We start from the raw sequence: 17,567 nt of genomic DNA, 5'->3' as shown, positions 1-17,567 counted from the left end.
ACACCTCTGACCAACAGCGCCACTGACTGTACAGTGAACTACCACACCTCTGACCATCAGCGCCACTGACTGTACAGTAAACTACCACACCTCTGACCCTCAGCCCACTGACCTCACAGTGAACTACCACACCTCTGACCACCAGCCTACTGACTGTACAGTGAACTACCACACCTCTGACCAACAGCCCACTGACTGTACAGTGAACTACCACACCTCTGACCATCAGCCTACTGACTGTACAGTGAACTACCACACCTCTGACCAACAGCCCACTGACTGTACAGTGAACTACCACACCTCTGACCAACAGCCCACTGACTGTACAGTGAACTACCACACCTCTGACCATCAGCCCACTGACTGTACAGTGAACTACCACACCTCTGACCACCAGCCCACTAACTGTACAGTGAACTACCACACCCCTGACCATCAGCCCATTGACTGTACAGTGAACTACCACACCTCTGACCACCAGCCCACTAACTGTACAGTGAACTACCACACCTCTGACCATCAGCCCACTGTCTGTATAGTGAACTACCACACCTCTGACCATCAGCCCACTGACTGTACAGTGAACTACCACACCTCTGACCATCAGCCCACTAACTGTTAAGAGAACTACCACACCTCTGACCACCAGCCCACTGTCTGTACAGTGAACTACCACACCTCTGACCATCAGCCCACTAACGATACAGAGAACTACCACACCTCTGACCACCAGCCCACTGACTGTACAGTGAATAACCACACATCTGACCATCAGCGCCACTGACTGTACAGTGAACTACCACACCTCTGACCATCAGCCCACTGACTGCACAGTGAACTACCACACCTCTGACCATCAGCGCCACTGACTGTACAGTAAACTACCACACCTCTGACCCTCAGCCCACTGACCTCACAGTGAACTACCACACCTCTGACCACCAGCCTACTGACTGTACAGTGAACTACCACACATCTGACCAACAGCCCACTGACTGTACAGTGAACTACCACACCTCTGACCATCAGCCTACTGACTGTACAGTGAACTACCACACCTCTGACCAACAGCCCACTGACTGTACAGTGAACTACCACACCTCTGACCAACAGCCCACTGACTGTACAGTGAACTACCACACCTCTGACCATCAGCCCACTGACTGTACAGTGAACTACCACACCTCTGACCACCAGCCCACTAACTGTACAGTGAACTACCACACCCCTGACCATCAGCCCATTGACTGTACAGTGAACTACCACACCTCTGACCACCAGCCCACTAACTGTACAGTGAACTACCACACCTCTGACCATCAGCCCACTGTCTGTATAGTGAACTACCACACCTCTGACCATCAGCCCACTGACTGTACAGTGAACTACCACACCTCTGACCATCAGCCCACTAACTGTTCAGAGAACTACCACACCTCTGACCACCAGCCCACTGTCTGTACAGTGAACTACCACACCTCTGACCATCAGCCCACTAACGATACAGAGAACTACCACACCTCTGACCACCAGCCCACTGACTGTACAGTGAATAACCACACATCTGACCATCAGCGCCACTGACTGTACAGTGAACTACCACACCTCTGACCATCAGCCCACTGACTGCACAGTGAACTACCACACCTCTGACCATCAGCCCACTAACTGTACAGTGAACTACCACACCTCTGACCATCGGCCCACTGACTGTATAGTGAACTACCACACCTCTGGCCATCAGCCCACTGACTGTGCAGTGAATTACCATACATCTGACCATCAGCGCGACTGACTGCACAGTGAACAACCACACTTCTAACAATCAGCGCCATTGACTGGACAGGGAACAGTTATTTCACGCCAAACGGTAAATACGTTTTGCCGGAACTACTTTCAGTCTGAGTGTATGTTTTCCTGAAAATACATACTAAATGGAACACTTGGCTTTGCTTGTCAAATAACCATCTACTTGTGAATATCTCGAGACAGGTAAGGGTGAGGTAAGGGTGAGGTAGACATGTTATTTGAGAGAAAAGAAAATTAGAAATTTAGATACTAACCATGTTATAATTACTAACTACCTTCTTCCTCTGGTGGATTTACATGTAGATACTAACCATGTTATAATTACTAACTACCTTCTTCCTCTGCTGGATATATACATGTAGATACTAACCATCTTATAATTACTTACTATCTTCTTCCTCTGGTGTATATATCCATGTAGATACTAACCATGTTATAATTACTAACTACCTTCTTCCTCTGGTGGATATTTACATGTAGATACTAACCATCTTATAATTAGTAATTACCTTCTTCCTCTGGTGGATATATACATGTAGATACTCACCATGTTATAATTACTAACTACCTTCTTCCTCTGGTGGATATACATGTAGATACTAACCATGTTATAATTATTAACTACCTTCTTCCTCTGGTGGATATTTACATGTAGATACTAACCATCTTATAATTAGTAATTACCTTCTTCCTCTGGTGGATATATACATGTAGATACTCACCATGTTATAATTACTAACTACCTTCTTCCTCTGGTGGATATACATGTAGATACTAACCATGTTATAATTATTAACTACCTTCTTCCTCTGGTGGGTATATACATGTAGATACTAACCATGTTATAATTTTTAACTACCTTCTTCCTCTGGTGGATATATACATGTAGATACTAACCGTGTAATAATTACTAACTACCTTCTTCCTCTGGTGGTTATACATGTAGATACTGACCGTGTAATAACCGTACCATCTTCCGTCGGGTATGTACATTCTAAGAAGCTTTTGTTTCTGCAAAGATTGTAAAGAACAAATAATTAAAGTTACATGTTCTAGTCCATCTTAGAGCTAAGTGTATGGAATATTAATTAAAACACATCTGTGATGTCATTCTATTATTTTTCCGGAATGGAGAGTTGTTTTCAACTTAACATTTTCTTGAACCAACATTTGAATTAATTTCAATGTGGAATAGACGGAACTATTGTTTGCATTTTATTATTATGACAAGTGAATATTTTCATTTTTTTCCGAAACCATGTGTCGTCAGCGGGGTTCGAACCCGAAACGCTTGATTTGAGGCGGCACATCAAGGTATGGTGTACACTAAATTAGTAAATATTTTCATAATTGTGCATAATGCTTAAAACCTCAAAATAATGTGTATATAATATTGTGTTGGAGAAGGTTGCCTCCAACAATGTTCATGTTTATAGCAATGAGATAAATCTTTGACGAGAAAAAAACATCAGGTAATATATACATCCTTGTTCGGAGCTCTATATTTCCTTGTATTCCCTTCAGCAGTTATTAACAATGTGCAAGCGATTGACAAATACTAGCTTAGGACCCAAAGACATTATGAGGAGCCGTGTACCATGCATTGTAAATGTCAGCTAGGTGAGAGCTTGGTGCACGTTCAACAGCGGCGGAGAATGTATTCCTTGTGCATCATGCAAGGGCGACTCACGCAGTATAAAAACCGACAACAAAGAGTTCTGGTTTATTTTTCAAATATTTTCTACAACGGAATATTTTGTCAAAGTGTAAAAGTAGGGATGACGTTTTAGCTAGGGGAATATCCTCATAATTCGCCTTTCCTTAAAAATAATGGGCCTCTGCTCCATTATTATCAAGGAATGAGTTACTTGGTCATTCCCCTCTATATAATGGGCATGTTGTGAAAAGTCATTATTAAATACAATGTTATCAGTCACAAATACAGTATTTCTGGTCGCGGCAAGTTACAGTTAGGGTTGCTATGGAGCACTAGTCTATGCATTTATAGATCTCAACTTCTTTATTATGAGTGAACACAACGTTTCGCAGTATGTGCTAACTCTTTAATCAGGCGAATTAATACTATGAGGTACCTATTGTTATCTTGTTACTTTTTTTGTTCTTACATGTACATCTTTATGCTCTCTGCCTCACGGCTTTTATTCATCTGATGAAGGAGTAAGCATATACTCTGAAATGTTGTGTTCCTCATAATAAACAAGTTGACATCCATAAATTCTCTTCCTTATGTGTATCACTTCTTAATGTCATTCAAACACTGACTAGTCTAAGTACCACTGTAAACCAAGCAGGAATGACTTGCCTCGTACAGTATAGGCGAGATGAGAAGCCCGCCGCCCCACAGGAACTGTTCATGGTTACTGTATGTATTCTTGTCCTTTGGAAATCTGAAACAAAATAAAGCACCATGGAAATTCGAAATTCAGTTCTCAACATAGTGCACAAGAAGAATTTGAAATAAATATCAATCCCCTGTTTCAATGAATAAAACCACTGACAGATCTCAAATGCTTTGTAAACCCAGCTGCGGAAGGGAGCATACCATAATATATAGAATATATATATATATATATATATACATATATATATATATATATATATATATATATATATGTATATATATATATATATATATATATATATATATATATATATATATATATATATTATGGTTATATACATATTCTGTTGACCACAGAAGAAGATTTTTACTATTGATAAGTTGAACTTGTTTTAAACTTGTCAATATGTAGTGAACGTTTGATTAAAAAAAATACTTTTGTTGTCAAGTCCAAAACGTGTTCATACTCTGTAACTACATGTTGGTAGAAACTCATCAACAAACTGGCAAGATCCTCACCATTCTAAAATGGTAGTTTAAAATCCTGTATGCCGACTGGTCCGTCATCGGTAGTGAATTTACGTTAAACCACGATTCTACCTTGAATTTAGAAACTACTCGATTTTGACTGGTCAATCAGAGGTATCAAATCACAATAACTCCCCTCTGATTGAAACAGACGATTTTACGGCCGCGTCACCGCAGAAGCTAATATTTTTAGAAAAGGACTTCATTTACAGTATTCAAATGAAATTTACAGGTATGGAATCAACGTTCGAAATCTCGACATAAAAAAGTAGATTTATCTGAGTAATAAGATTAACCTACACATGGACTAGAGCCCTGATGACAGTCTCGCCTTTAACATGTGCAAAGTAAAACAACGAGTACAGATGCGGCAAGAGTCTATAGCGCGTCTCCATCGCTTCCCGCGATATACGGACAACATCACCCCCGAAAGCACCAGGATCTTGATTCTTAAACAAACAAAATTAATACCTATCACAATCTTCAACATTTAGTCAACTTGAAAATCGTTAAGGAACAAACTTTCAACATACATATCAAAGATAAAATAAATGTCATGCACTATTGTTATGTCTAGAACTGTCTGATACAACAAGCTCACAAGAACGTTACACTTCAACATTGAATAGAGGGTTTCAACAATGACTATATATATGTATAAATACATCTTGGAAATGATGGTATGTGCATTGGATTCATTGCATTTCTGAATAACAAGAGTGTATTTAATATATCTAGATGGCACCTACTATATAGTTGAGACCATTGTGGTTGCGACTGAATGTGTAGAAGGCTCCAAGCTGCATCCATCGACTACACAACTCCGCGGTAGTGTTGTCAAAGAAGCCACAGATATCAGCTCCAATCTGAAAGCATCACATGTGAATATGTTGAAATCAAACTATTGTGTGATATCAATGTATACCTTTTATATTTCTTGTCATCTAGCTTTGGGATGGTATTTTTATGAGTATAATTCTGAAACGGCACCATGTTGCTACAGAGTAGTCTTAGAGATATATTATGTAATCTCAACGTGAATATCAGTTTTACTTACGTAAGGTATTCCAAACAAGTTAAACTCCAGAATACCTGAAAAAACATCAACGAATTAGCATATTCAATCAGTATATCAAACCATTCTCCCACATGAGAAACCTGTTTTGGCCCCACCAAAATTTCCTTAAGTACCCGGCATGCTATAGATGACGCTTGGACATATGCGGTGTGTTACCACTTAGCCCCAGGGTCACTGGAAATCAGTCCCCAAAATTGCCCAATCTTGTTCTTCAAAAATAACATGTCCATGTTATCTTTATGTCCCTGTTTGCATTAAACGTAAACATCGATTCCCCATGCATTACCTTCATCAGTAATGGTTATAGAAGCGAATTGGATTCAGAAGTTGACAACTTACCAGAAATATATCTGAAAAGCGGTAACAGCATTAATCCTGAGGACGTCTTGATGAATACATAATTTTACTGACCTATGATGGATAATCTCATATCGTCCCAGTCACTTCTGTTATCCCCAAGCCAATGTCCAGCTTCCTTGCCGCTACCAGGGAACGTGGACCGGGAGATGACGATACCACGCTTCCCTGTAGCCTCCCGTACACCCCTGGAAAAAAAGATACACTTTCATCCAGTTTGGGTCGTTATATATATGGCGTCTCCATATTAGAACATGATTCCTGGGATTACATTATTTTAGACTAAAATAATACAATGACTTTTCGATGGCTGGCATGGCTTCTATGGACAACATCATTTCAGCATCCAGATGACAGCACTGGATGTCAGCATCTCTAGCCATTGAATCATCCTTTCTGCAAGGTAGCTGCAGAACACTCTCCTTCACAACTACTTCTGAGGGTCCCGATTCCACAAAACGATCTTAGTGCCACCCTCCAATCTGATTGTCGCACTGTCCTGACAGTGTCGTTTTGTATATTATTTGGGAATGTGCGAGGTTCGCACAAAGCGATGCAGGTCGAAAGAGTTAAACATTTTGAAACCAAGAAAGCGTGCTAGAAATCCAGGGGTATATGATGTACTTACTGTAAGGTAGACCTAGTTTGGCTCCAGCCGTACAGACTGTGGACATCGTAGTGTCTGTACTCGTCATTGTGTCCCTGTCGAGCCACCATACATAATGTCTTGTCCGAGATTCGTCCATCAGTCTTTTCGCCATCGTAGTTAAAGGCAGCTCCTGCCATAGGTAGACATGTACGTCACGACACATTCAAACTGTGGCTATCAATGACGTGTAGTGTTGCACCTTTCAGGTGGTCAATTATGATAATTGTATTCTGTTACTTGTTTAAAATCGTTCATGACATAGGTATATTGCAAGCTGTCCGTACAAGGGTCGAGAACTCTTATGAACCGTTCTTTTATCACGGCAATGTCACCTAAAATATTAACAAGCAATAGGGCAATGTCAAATTGTCCCAAAGAAAAAACAACAAAACATTTTTTACTTAATTATATCACCGTGTTATGTGCTTTCGGACGCTTAAGAAACAGTTTTGTCGCCAATCACAAACACAACTGTAAAACATCTTACTTATAAAAGACAACCATATCTAAAAAACAAACCATCGTCGGGTATTTATTATGTCTGTGTGATGCCATACCCCTTGTTATAGTGAGAATGATTGCGATAAACATGGCCGTCCGAAAAGATATGATGTCGGAAAACCTATGATCCGACGATAGTATAACCTTACAGGTTTGCACGTCATCAACATTAAAACCGAACGTGAAACAACCTGCTGCTACTAAACACTCAACACAATCTCACGGGTTATGTATGGAGGGTCGTCATATTTGTTGTCGCTACACTTGAGACTCCAGTAGGGCTCGTCCTTCTCCGGCCAGTTGAAGGGCTTCTCCTCGTTGGTGCCGAAGTTAGCAGGCTCGTTCATGTCCTGTCACAGAACGGGTTGTAATGAGATGGGTTGTTAACTTGTCTGCGAGAACAATTGTTAAGCAATGCAATTCGAGTTTGCGAGATGTCACTGCAAAGGGGATCTGAAGGACCACCAGAAGCTTAGGTGGGATGACATGGGGCTTAACGTCGCGGCCAAGATTATGGTACTGATATAGCGACGTGCGTGTGGTGTGTGTGTAGGGGGGTGGGGGAGGGGTGCTTGTACCAGTCCGGACTGATGCCGACTTATAGTGCTTGCCCACTGAGATACCATGCCGCTGTGTTTAACATGAATACCCCACTAAGACCGTTAATCCTGAGAATCAGATAGGGTAATAACAACTACCATTGTTTAATCCAGTTTGGTATGACGCACGGCTGGGGATCAAACCCTGGACCTTCTACTCTACCACTACAACACGGAGGCGGTCACAGACGCTCAGTGGCTACATACATCAGTGCTGACTATCTAAAAACATGGCCAGTTCTCATTGTTGGGGTCTGGAATAATCGAGTCTGGTGATTCATGTCGTGAGCATCGGTCCATGCAACTGTGATAGTCTGACATGTGATCAACAAAGTCACCAAGACTGACCATCCGACCCATTTAGTCTTACGACAAGCATAGGTTGCTGGGGACCTATTGTCTTACCCATAACCCATACTCCTCATGGATGTGACTACTTGTTCTAATTCTGTGTGTTTGTTGTTTAATGCCGCACTCAGCATATTCAAGCTATACTACAGTGGTCTGTAAATAATCGAGTCTGGACGAGACAATCCAGTGATTGACATCATGAGCATCGATCTACGCAACTGGGATACGTTGACATGCTTCAACCTAGTTGGGGAGCCTGACAACCCGATCCCGTTGGTCGCCTCTTACGACAAGCATGGGGTTCTGAAGGTTAATTTTAACCTGGATCTTCACTGTACAGTGTTAGCCCATGTGAAACCATGCCGTAGTTAAACATGGATGCCCCACTCAGATACTGACTCCACTCCGACCAGCTGTTGTACTTACTATCCACAGCCCATCAAATGGCAACTCGTTGTGGTGCTTCACTATTAACTCTTTCCACACCTGGTTGGTCTCTGGCTTGAAGAAATCGGGAAATACGGTCTTGCCCTTTGGCCACACCTGTGGACAGATACCATTGAGCAGACTTCTGCGACTTCTGCGGGAAGACTTGCTATGGGAGCAGCATACTGACCCATCAATCAGTTAGACTGCCCACTCCATAATAACACCAATATAAACCCTATGCGCCCCTCATGCTTTATTCTCCCTGCATTGTTTTATTTACGATAAACAACAACACAAGTTCGAATCTCCAGAAATCGCAAAGCTCCCTGATATTGATATGTATTGCATATATGTCATCAAAGGTTTGTCAAGTCTCTGCCAATACAATAATGTTTAATGGGTGTTAGAAAGTTGAAATAGTCTCAATATTTAGTTTGATACACAGTTAATTTTCCTTCTTGACCAATAACCACATGACGAAATGAAAAACATACATGGACATTTGCCTGAAGTAAAACATTGTGCCTAAAATACTTTGACAGTGGGCATAGGCGATGTGGTGATGGACTCACGTATCCAAGTACTGCCCCATCACTATCCTGACTTCCCCCTGGGATGGACACGGAGGAGTTCGGCCACATGATGTTCCCCCGGACCGCCTTCATGCGTTCGTAAGGCTCGTAGTCAGTCTCGTTGGAGACCAGAGCTGGATCCTGGAACAAACCTCCCTATGTTCAAAATATTATTTTCTGATACCTTTGAGCATATTTCATTAAGAGCGTGTTTACAATAAGTATTACCCACAGCACCAAGGATAATGAATGAGCGTGTTTGTTTCAGTAAAGAGGCCCATTATACAATTATGGATACCGTGGATAACAACATTATAACAAAGGATAATGGTGACTGATCTGTCGCCTTCATGTGACCGAGAAGAACAAATTGTTCTGCATTGACTTCGAAGACTATTGACAATAATAGTTTGTGAGTTATTCTATAAGTAACGCATACACATATCAAATATATGTAGCACAGTTTCTTTCAGATGCCTCACCAGAATTATGATGGTCTTCATGCCACCCCTCTGCAGTTCCTGGAAGTATTCCCCGAGACCTGGATAGTTGACGTGGTCGACGGTGAAATCTTTTCGCTCGTCCATATGGTCTATGTCAGCATACTGCACATCCTACCATCGAATAAAGAGGACACATTCATACAAGAGCTGAAGCTAATGACGGGCTATCTCCATCCAAGTGGCCGTGTGTGGATCAGTCTTCGCCCTAGCACCAGTGGTTTCTTGTCAGACACACACCAAACATATAACGAAGGGTTTTGAAGTACATACATGCTTAATTAACTGGCCAAATGCGCATTAACCTTCAGCTGCATCTCACTGACAGAACATACGACACTGTTACGTAGCATTAGAAGCTGCAGTGTCCATAAGGATTCAACTATGAATTGCAACTAATTTTCCATTCTTTCCGCATTTTCCCGGGGCAAGGGAGTTGACTGACTGGATAAGTCCAGTTTCCACCCTAGCCGAACTTAGCTGAATTTCTTGGCTCGATCGTAGCCACACCAGTGGCTATTACGGGTTATGTCCCTCCTATTGACCAATCGGATTCAATCTCTCATATCACTTGCATTAGCTTCAAACAAAATGGCGGCGGCTCCCAGTCAATACGATCAGATTGGTAATCAAGAATTATATTGTGAAAAAACAGGTGTAATTTTGTGGAGTGCATCAAATCACGTGATCACCTTGATTAGAAACATGAAAGGGTTTGGAAAATATCTGTTGACGCCAAGTTGGCAGTAGACATGCTTTACAAATACAGCAATCAACCGAAATCTGCAGACGAAGAACCGGATGTCGATTTTATTACGCGATTTTGATTGGACGATGCATAAACTCGTCAGTCCAGCCAAAATGTCCATAAATGCAGCCTAGTTCCGCAAGAGTGGACTTTAATATTTGGTTCACTCGCTTGCCGCGGGAAGATGTTCTTTCCGGTACAGATGTTAGCATCTTTATGAAGCAATAAAAAAACAAAGGAAAGGATAACATGGCCACATGTTTATGTGACTGGGCGTGTTACATTTACACTTACATGTGGTATGCCGGCATCCCTAGTACGCTGGACAGCATCCTTCAGGTTCTGGATATTGTTGTATCCATAGCGACAGAGCTGGAATCCCAGGGCCCAGTAGGGAGGAAGGAAGGGGCGTCCTATGGCCTACACGGTGGATAGTGAAGACGAGTGCAGAAAGGCAAGTTTTTAAATCGAAATTTGAACATTTATAATACATTTGTTTTAGACGAGTCATATTGTATTCGATTGTATGAATTGTGTGACCCTTGTCTCCGTTTAAACTGACTGTGGCAATATCTGAAATGACTACAATTGATTTTGGTCGACTACTCTTATAGTTTTTGTCAAGCAAACAAGACTCAAAAATTGTTGCCAGTGACATGCTAAAGATCTTTGATCGACTTTAGGTTCTACCAAACCTGATCCATCAGTCCGATTCTCAAATTTAATGTCCTACACATCCTGTATATTAATTTCCCCACGCCTGTATTTTGGCAAACTACACAATCGCCTTAGCATTGAATCACTGACGGGCTTTTAACAGAAAACAGAGAAATGTGAATACGAATTGATGAGCATACCGTTGTGTATTGACTGGTGACGAGGTCCGGCGTTGGCCCAAGGAATACATAGAAGTCCAGGATTCCGCCAGTCGTGCGGTAGGTCAACATCGGCATCGGGGAGAACGTATAGTCTGGGAACAGCAACATCTATCATTGATCGGCACATTGTTCACGCGTTCCCACCTTAACCACAGAATCCACTGGTTGCAAATGATTCTTTGGCCAATGAATACAAATGTACTTATAACATCTAAAGAAAACTAATTGTAACTACAACCAACTTTTAACATAGTGATACAGTCCAGGCAGAGGCTGTGTCGCCCCCTGTGTTGAGGCTGAAGCATATTTTCGTTCCAACCCAAATTTAGTTCCGAACCAGAAAACATATCAGGGTTAAATACATCAAATGTCTCTGAAAACTTTCCAGTCCCTGCCATGATATGCACCTCCAAAGGAACAATTGTTCCGCCGGAACTTATATGCCCAGGGAACCGAATCTTGTCATCCAAAACTGGCTCCCACAGGAGATATTGCTTGGGTGAGGTCAGGCGATACCTACATTGTAGATATGGCTGTATTGAAATTGCATGACAATGCTTTGCAGACCATTGTGACGTCATTGTTACCATGACATCACTAATGGCTCTGCTACTGAAGCTGTTAGCAGTACTTTTTACACTTAAGATATTGTCGATATATTTGCTATTAAAAGACACTCGATTGAGATTCTCCATTTGTCACCTAGGTACTCTCCCACATGAAAGATGTAACACTTGAACAGCTGATACAGGCTTTGTAAAAATGAATAATGAACTACGAAATGGGATCAGCACTATGGAGACTTTCTATATGACTACTTACAGGAATAGTGGTTGGCGACTACTTACAGGAATAGGGGTTGGCGAGATAAGATGAAAAGTCGTTAACAGTGCATACAGTGCAAGGTATCTACATACCTTGAGCATTGCTGTTGAGGAGAAGAACGCCGTGAGAGTTGCCGTCGTTTTCCACACACATGTAGTACGGGTGGACGCCATAGTGGTTATTGTAGCTCTAGATCAACAGTAATGTGATGATGTAATTAAAAAGATAATAAAAAAAGTCCATTAATATGGCGCTGTACTCCATGCATAAGCATGCTCTTAGCGCATAGACAAATATTACCCCGGTCAATGGATCAGTGTGCTATCAACGATCATTATCAACGATTATTTGCAAGATAATCGATACATTCAATCAACTAAAAGGCAGTCATTTAAACACAACACAGAACATTCATCAAATTAAATCACCAATTGTCTGAACCTTATGTACAATAATCATGTTGGGGTAAAGTATTTTTTTATGTGATGGACACTGTCTTTGGTGTGATAAATCAATCCGATAAGCTTGGTGTCACGATCCGATAAAACATGCAAAGGAAGTCACCAAGCAAGAACTACTGTTAGCAAGCTCAGTATATCGAGGCGAAGCCATCTCAAACTTTTCACTGGGTCCCCAAAACATTTAGATTGATGTTTTCCAACGTGTAAATGTTAAAGTAGTCAAATATGGCTGCCAAACATTTGGCAATGCACCATACATCGGGCCGTGTTCTCACTTATTTTAAGAAAGACATCATATGATAAAGAAATTATTACTGACATACGTATTGTATCGTATATAGCTTGTAGTAGGAACAAAAAGTATTCTCCTTGTATAATACAATGTGTATTCCTAATATATGAATTTATGATACCAAGACACACTAAAATAATATTATCTTATATATTACAGAAAATATTTGTTTCCGGTAAAGAACCCACATAAAACCCCATGTACCCTCCGTAATCCTGCTTTAACTTATCATGTATAATTGAAAAGCTATATGGTAGCCATATCTCCAAACACTGAGAGGCAAGATAAAATGTACATGCTATATTGGTTCCCCACCCTCAAAAGTGACAGTTACACCAACAGTTACACCAGATATTATTAGTCGTAGCAGTACACGAGGGGTACATGTGGTTGTATGCGTTCCGCGTTAGGTGTCGAGGTAAAAGGGATTTCTTACCAGATCTCATCATTCTGACATGGAGTATGAAAAAAAGTACTATACTGGTTCCGTACCCCCCAGGCGTTGACGGTGGGCTGGTCCCGGGAGAACATGGGCCAGGTCTTGTACCAGCTGTTGTGTCTGAAGGAAGCGTGCAGGTTCTCCCCGAAGCCGTACACGTTTGGAGATGGCAGGCGGGTCGAGATTTGGAGGAACTGGTCGTCAAACGTCAAACCGCCTGCACCCGTGTCCCAGCTGGGAGGTAGATACAGAACTGGCTATAAATTGTACGTTTGTATAACAGCAATTACACGAGGGTATGTAAATATCCAAGGACTAAGAAAAAATACTTGACCATTTAGAACTACCCATCATCTGTGTAAATTATTTTTGCTAGTAATACGTTTTGCACGTGGTTTAATTCAACAAGCGCAGATAATCCATTGTCCATCGTTATTCCTTTTATTCCGTGGTGTAGCTTGTGTACATATTTTAATGTTATATTTTTTCTTCATATTTAAGTGCTAAATATGAAATATGAAAGTCTTATCTTATTACCTGGTCTTTTTCTCACAAAATGTGAATACATGTGTTTCACGATTAAAAGTGGTAACATCTACTGTGATGTTATGAACAATGAATGATGTCATCTGCAAGTATTTGTGACAATGCAGTGATGACACATTACCAAGGGCTGCATTGCAAGCAATCAAAACAATTGAACAATTTGAGTGAAGTAGTCGGTCTTCGTGTAGCAAAACTCCTCATGACCAGTGGGGTAGCCTAGTGGTTAACGCGTTCCCTCGTCACGCTGAAGACCCAGTTCTGGTGTCCCCCGCCGTGATGTTGCTGGAATATTGCTAAAAGCGGCGTAAAACCATACTCACTCACTCAGGTCCAGTTGAGTATATTAATGCCTTATGGAAACATGTCCCTCTATAATATACACTACTTACATAACTGTGCCTGTGCTTTTCCTCACAATCTGGAAGCTGAATGTCTGGTTATTGGTTATGACCAAGTCGTAGGTAAGATTATCTCCCCTGTGCTTTGGCAGAACCATACTGAGAGGAACCGTATACCGCTTCGTGACTGGATCATCGAACTGAAACAATGATCACAATCCACATAAATGCTGAAAACGCATTTGCACAAGTATATTTACAATGAAACAGTACCATGGAATATACTTGGGATGGCGCTAGTGTGTCTGTGATGGGTGCCGGGTGTTGTGTGGTGTGGGGATGGCGCCAGCAGTGTCTGTGATGGGTGCCAGGTGTTGTGTGGTGTGGGGATGACGCCAGCAGTGTCTGTGATGGGTGCCGGGTGTTGTGTGGTGTGGGGATGGCGGCAGCAGTGTCTGTGATGGGTGCCAGGTGTTGTGTGGTGTGGGGATGACACCAGCAGTGTCTGTGATGGGTGCCGGGTGTTGTGTGGTGTGGGGGTGGCGGCAGCAGTGTCTGTGATGGGTGCCGGGTGTTGTGTGGTGTGGGGGTGGCGGCAAGTGGAGGGACAGACATGTTTGTTGGATACATGATACTTTTTCGGGTACTGGTGCAAAGCATACATTATTTCATCATTTTTTCCCACATTTCTCACCACACCCAGAGACATTTTTGCAAATGTTTTGAATTTCCCCTTTCATAAACAATCATGAAACATATTGCGCAATATGCAACAGATAAACTATTCTTAACCAAAAGGAGGTTTTCTAAAATATTGATCATATCATCTGAACATTGTTTCTCAAGCTAAGCACTGAGGTGAAAAACATGTAAACATTTATTGTAGATCGAACCACCAATTTCAATACACACAAATTATGTACCGTGAATCTTAGGACGTCGTTTCCTCTCATTTCCACATTGAACGTAATATTCTGGACATCATTTCCAAACGGCCCTTCTCCAAGTCTGGTGAGAGGTACCTGGAAACCAAGAGTTGTCTGCTCAACTGGTCCAGAGACCGAATACCCATAATCCTCTTGCTGGAAGTAGCACAACGGGAAAGGAGCACGTCCATCTTTGTCGAAGATACAGTTTCGTTTGTCGCATTCTTCTTTTGTGACGCCAATCTTCCAACTCAAGGCTTCAGGGTAGCAATCGATTCGGGAGAAGTGATCCTGTGTTTCATGCCTGTGAGTACACAACAAGCCAAGTTCATCAAATTGTGAGAGTGTTGGGAGTTTCGTCTAATGCCACTCTGAAGAAGATGTACATGGAGGCTGGACAATATCTGAATATGACACAAAAACCGTTAACTTGAAACCAAACAAGACTCGTCAGCGTCAAATCACCCCCGCCCCCCAAATTTGAAAGAACAAATCTGTTACTTTAAGTCAAACTTGATAAGAAAATTTCCATCTAATCCGTCTGTCCGTATACAAGTTGGTCGGTTGGTTTGTTGTTTAACGCCACACTCAGCAATATTCCACCTATATGACGGCGGTCTGTAAATATTGGAGTCTGGACCAGACAATCCAGTGATTACTAGAGTAGTTATTGATCAATCAAAACAATACCCTGGAATTGGGATTCGGAACTTTGTATTTCTATGTCAGGTACACACTACTATGAATAAGGTAAAAATCAAACTTGTTGCAATGGAAACAGAAAAAATATAAATTCTAAAAATCCCTAAATAGCAATAGGCATCAGTTGACAACCTGGTCTTTGTGTGCACCGTTTCAAGAGAGAGTACCTATTAGTTTTAGAGAAATGGTCCACACTACTATGAACACACTCAAAGTCAAACTTGTTGCCATAGGAACAGGTAATGATATTTTCTTAAAAATTCCTAAATAGCAAATGGCACTCAGCCCTTGATTAATACATGCATCAAGTTTGGATAAAAAATGTTGATTAGTTTTTAGTTCTGCTCCGTTCACGATACCTACCTCCATTTCAGCTAAGTCAAACTTGTTTCCATGGAAATAGGGAAAAATCAAATTTTGAAAAAAAATCCTAAATAGCAATAGGCACCACTTCAGCCCTTGGTTAATACATTACCAGGTTGGGATGAAAACTTAAACAGTTTTCAAGTTGTGCTCCTAAACAACACCCCGTCCGACCCCTTTTGAGTCAAGTCCAAATTGTTTGCAAAGAAATCAAGAAAAAGAAAAATGCCAAAAATCCAAGCAAAAGGCACCACTCATTATATGCTGGGAGAATAACAAAAATCACTAAAGAAACAAATATCACTTTTATCGGGTCTCTCCCACACCTGCCTAAAAACACTTTTATGAGACCCCCTATACTCTATTCTTCCAGCAATAATAGGCTTTCAGGGCCTTTTGATTTCTGAGATGATAATCGTTCAACAAATGCCATGAATGGAGAATAGAACTTTAATTTAACAAAATATATGTACTTTCTTTCAACGCTTTTATTTTAATTTCAAAAAGTACTTTTTTTCAATATTTAGTGGCATGAACCCACTGTGTTACTGCATATCACATCAATGTTTCAGATTCATTTCAAATCAATGTTTTACCCCCTAAGGGTAAATTGCCAAAAGGATCTAAATGCAAAAAACTATTTTGCACTAATATGCAGAGGAATCTATATAAAGTATTACAATGTGATCTTTGTTCTTAAAAAATACACTATTTCTTTCAATTCCATGATATTGACAAATCAATGTCGAATTTTGACCCTACACATCCCAACAAACTTGCGCGATATTTTGTGTCTCTTGGAAGATGATTCTCAAAGCACGTTTTAATATATGTCATCTGATCAACGTAATCTATACTCACGTCCAGGTGAGCTGGAATGGTTTGTTCACCGGTAGGTCATCAGTGATCCTGAGAATCTGAAACAATCCAGTGTCATGACACACTGAGTGATGAACGTTCTGGTGCACTACGAGTCCAGTCCTCAAGTTCATGTCAAATACACCACAACAAACATAAGCCCTGGTTACGAGGTAGGATAGGGGTCAACTGAGTTAAGGACACATTGAGTTACCGATTGCAACTGGTTAAAACTTCAACTTTTCTGTTTTACTTTACCCATATACGGCAAAATATGATAACATTAATATCTGCATCAAATGTAGAGTTGAGGTCACTGTATCCGTACTTTTATATCTGTACCGTATGTTGGTTTGTTGGTTTTTTGTTTAGAGCCGCAGTCAGCAATATTCCAGTTATATGACGGCGGTCTGTAAATAATCAAGTCTGGACCAATCAATCCAGTGATTGATATCA

General features: G+C 41.1%; 1 protein-coding gene across 2 annotated transcripts in view; it reads right to left on the bottom strand.

The window, feature by feature from the left end:
- LOC124147610 (sucrase-isomaltase, intestinal-like) overlaps positions 1 to 17,567 on the bottom strand; it is an 85,166-nt gene that overhangs the window by 30,194 nt on the left and 37,405 nt on the right. For both annotated transcript variants that reach the window (XM_048400575.1, XM_048400574.1), the window contains exons 22-39: positions 17,115 to 17,170; positions 15,186 to 15,492; positions 14,314 to 14,462; positions 13,432 to 13,612; positions 12,279 to 12,375; positions 11,341 to 11,453; positions 10,778 to 10,903; positions 9,718 to 9,849; positions 9,236 to 9,376; positions 8,661 to 8,777; positions 7,508 to 7,634; positions 6,763 to 6,913; positions 6,189 to 6,322; positions 5,757 to 5,791; positions 5,449 to 5,565; positions 5,000 to 5,148; positions 4,133 to 4,217; positions 2,764 to 2,820 (exon numbers count right to left, since the gene is read on the bottom strand). In XM_048400575.1, coding sequence (XP_048256532.1) covers positions 2,764 to 2,820; positions 4,133 to 4,217; positions 5,000 to 5,148; positions 5,449 to 5,565; positions 5,757 to 5,791; positions 6,189 to 6,322; positions 6,763 to 6,913; positions 7,508 to 7,634; positions 8,661 to 8,777; positions 9,236 to 9,376; positions 9,718 to 9,849; positions 10,778 to 10,903; positions 11,341 to 11,453; positions 12,279 to 12,375; positions 13,432 to 13,612; positions 14,314 to 14,462; positions 15,186 to 15,492; positions 17,115 to 17,170 — 2,274 coding nt within the window. The remainder of the gene's footprint in view (positions 1 to 2,763; positions 2,821 to 4,132; positions 4,218 to 4,999; positions 5,149 to 5,448; positions 5,566 to 5,756; positions 5,792 to 6,188; positions 6,323 to 6,762; positions 6,914 to 7,507; positions 7,635 to 8,660; positions 8,778 to 9,235; positions 9,377 to 9,717; positions 9,850 to 10,777; positions 10,904 to 11,340; positions 11,454 to 12,278; positions 12,376 to 13,431; positions 13,613 to 14,313; positions 14,463 to 15,185; positions 15,493 to 17,114; positions 17,171 to 17,567) is intronic.

The sequence above is a fragment of the Haliotis rufescens genome, unplaced genomic scaffold (assembly GCF_023055435.1).
Source record: "Haliotis rufescens isolate VD_foot unplaced genomic scaffold, xgHalRufe1.0.p SCAF_2, whole genome shotgun sequence".
NCBI classification, from domain to species: domain Eukaryota; kingdom Metazoa; phylum Mollusca; class Gastropoda; order Lepetellida; family Haliotidae; genus Haliotis; species Haliotis rufescens.
This window is presented reverse-complemented; position numbering and strand designations above follow the sequence as displayed.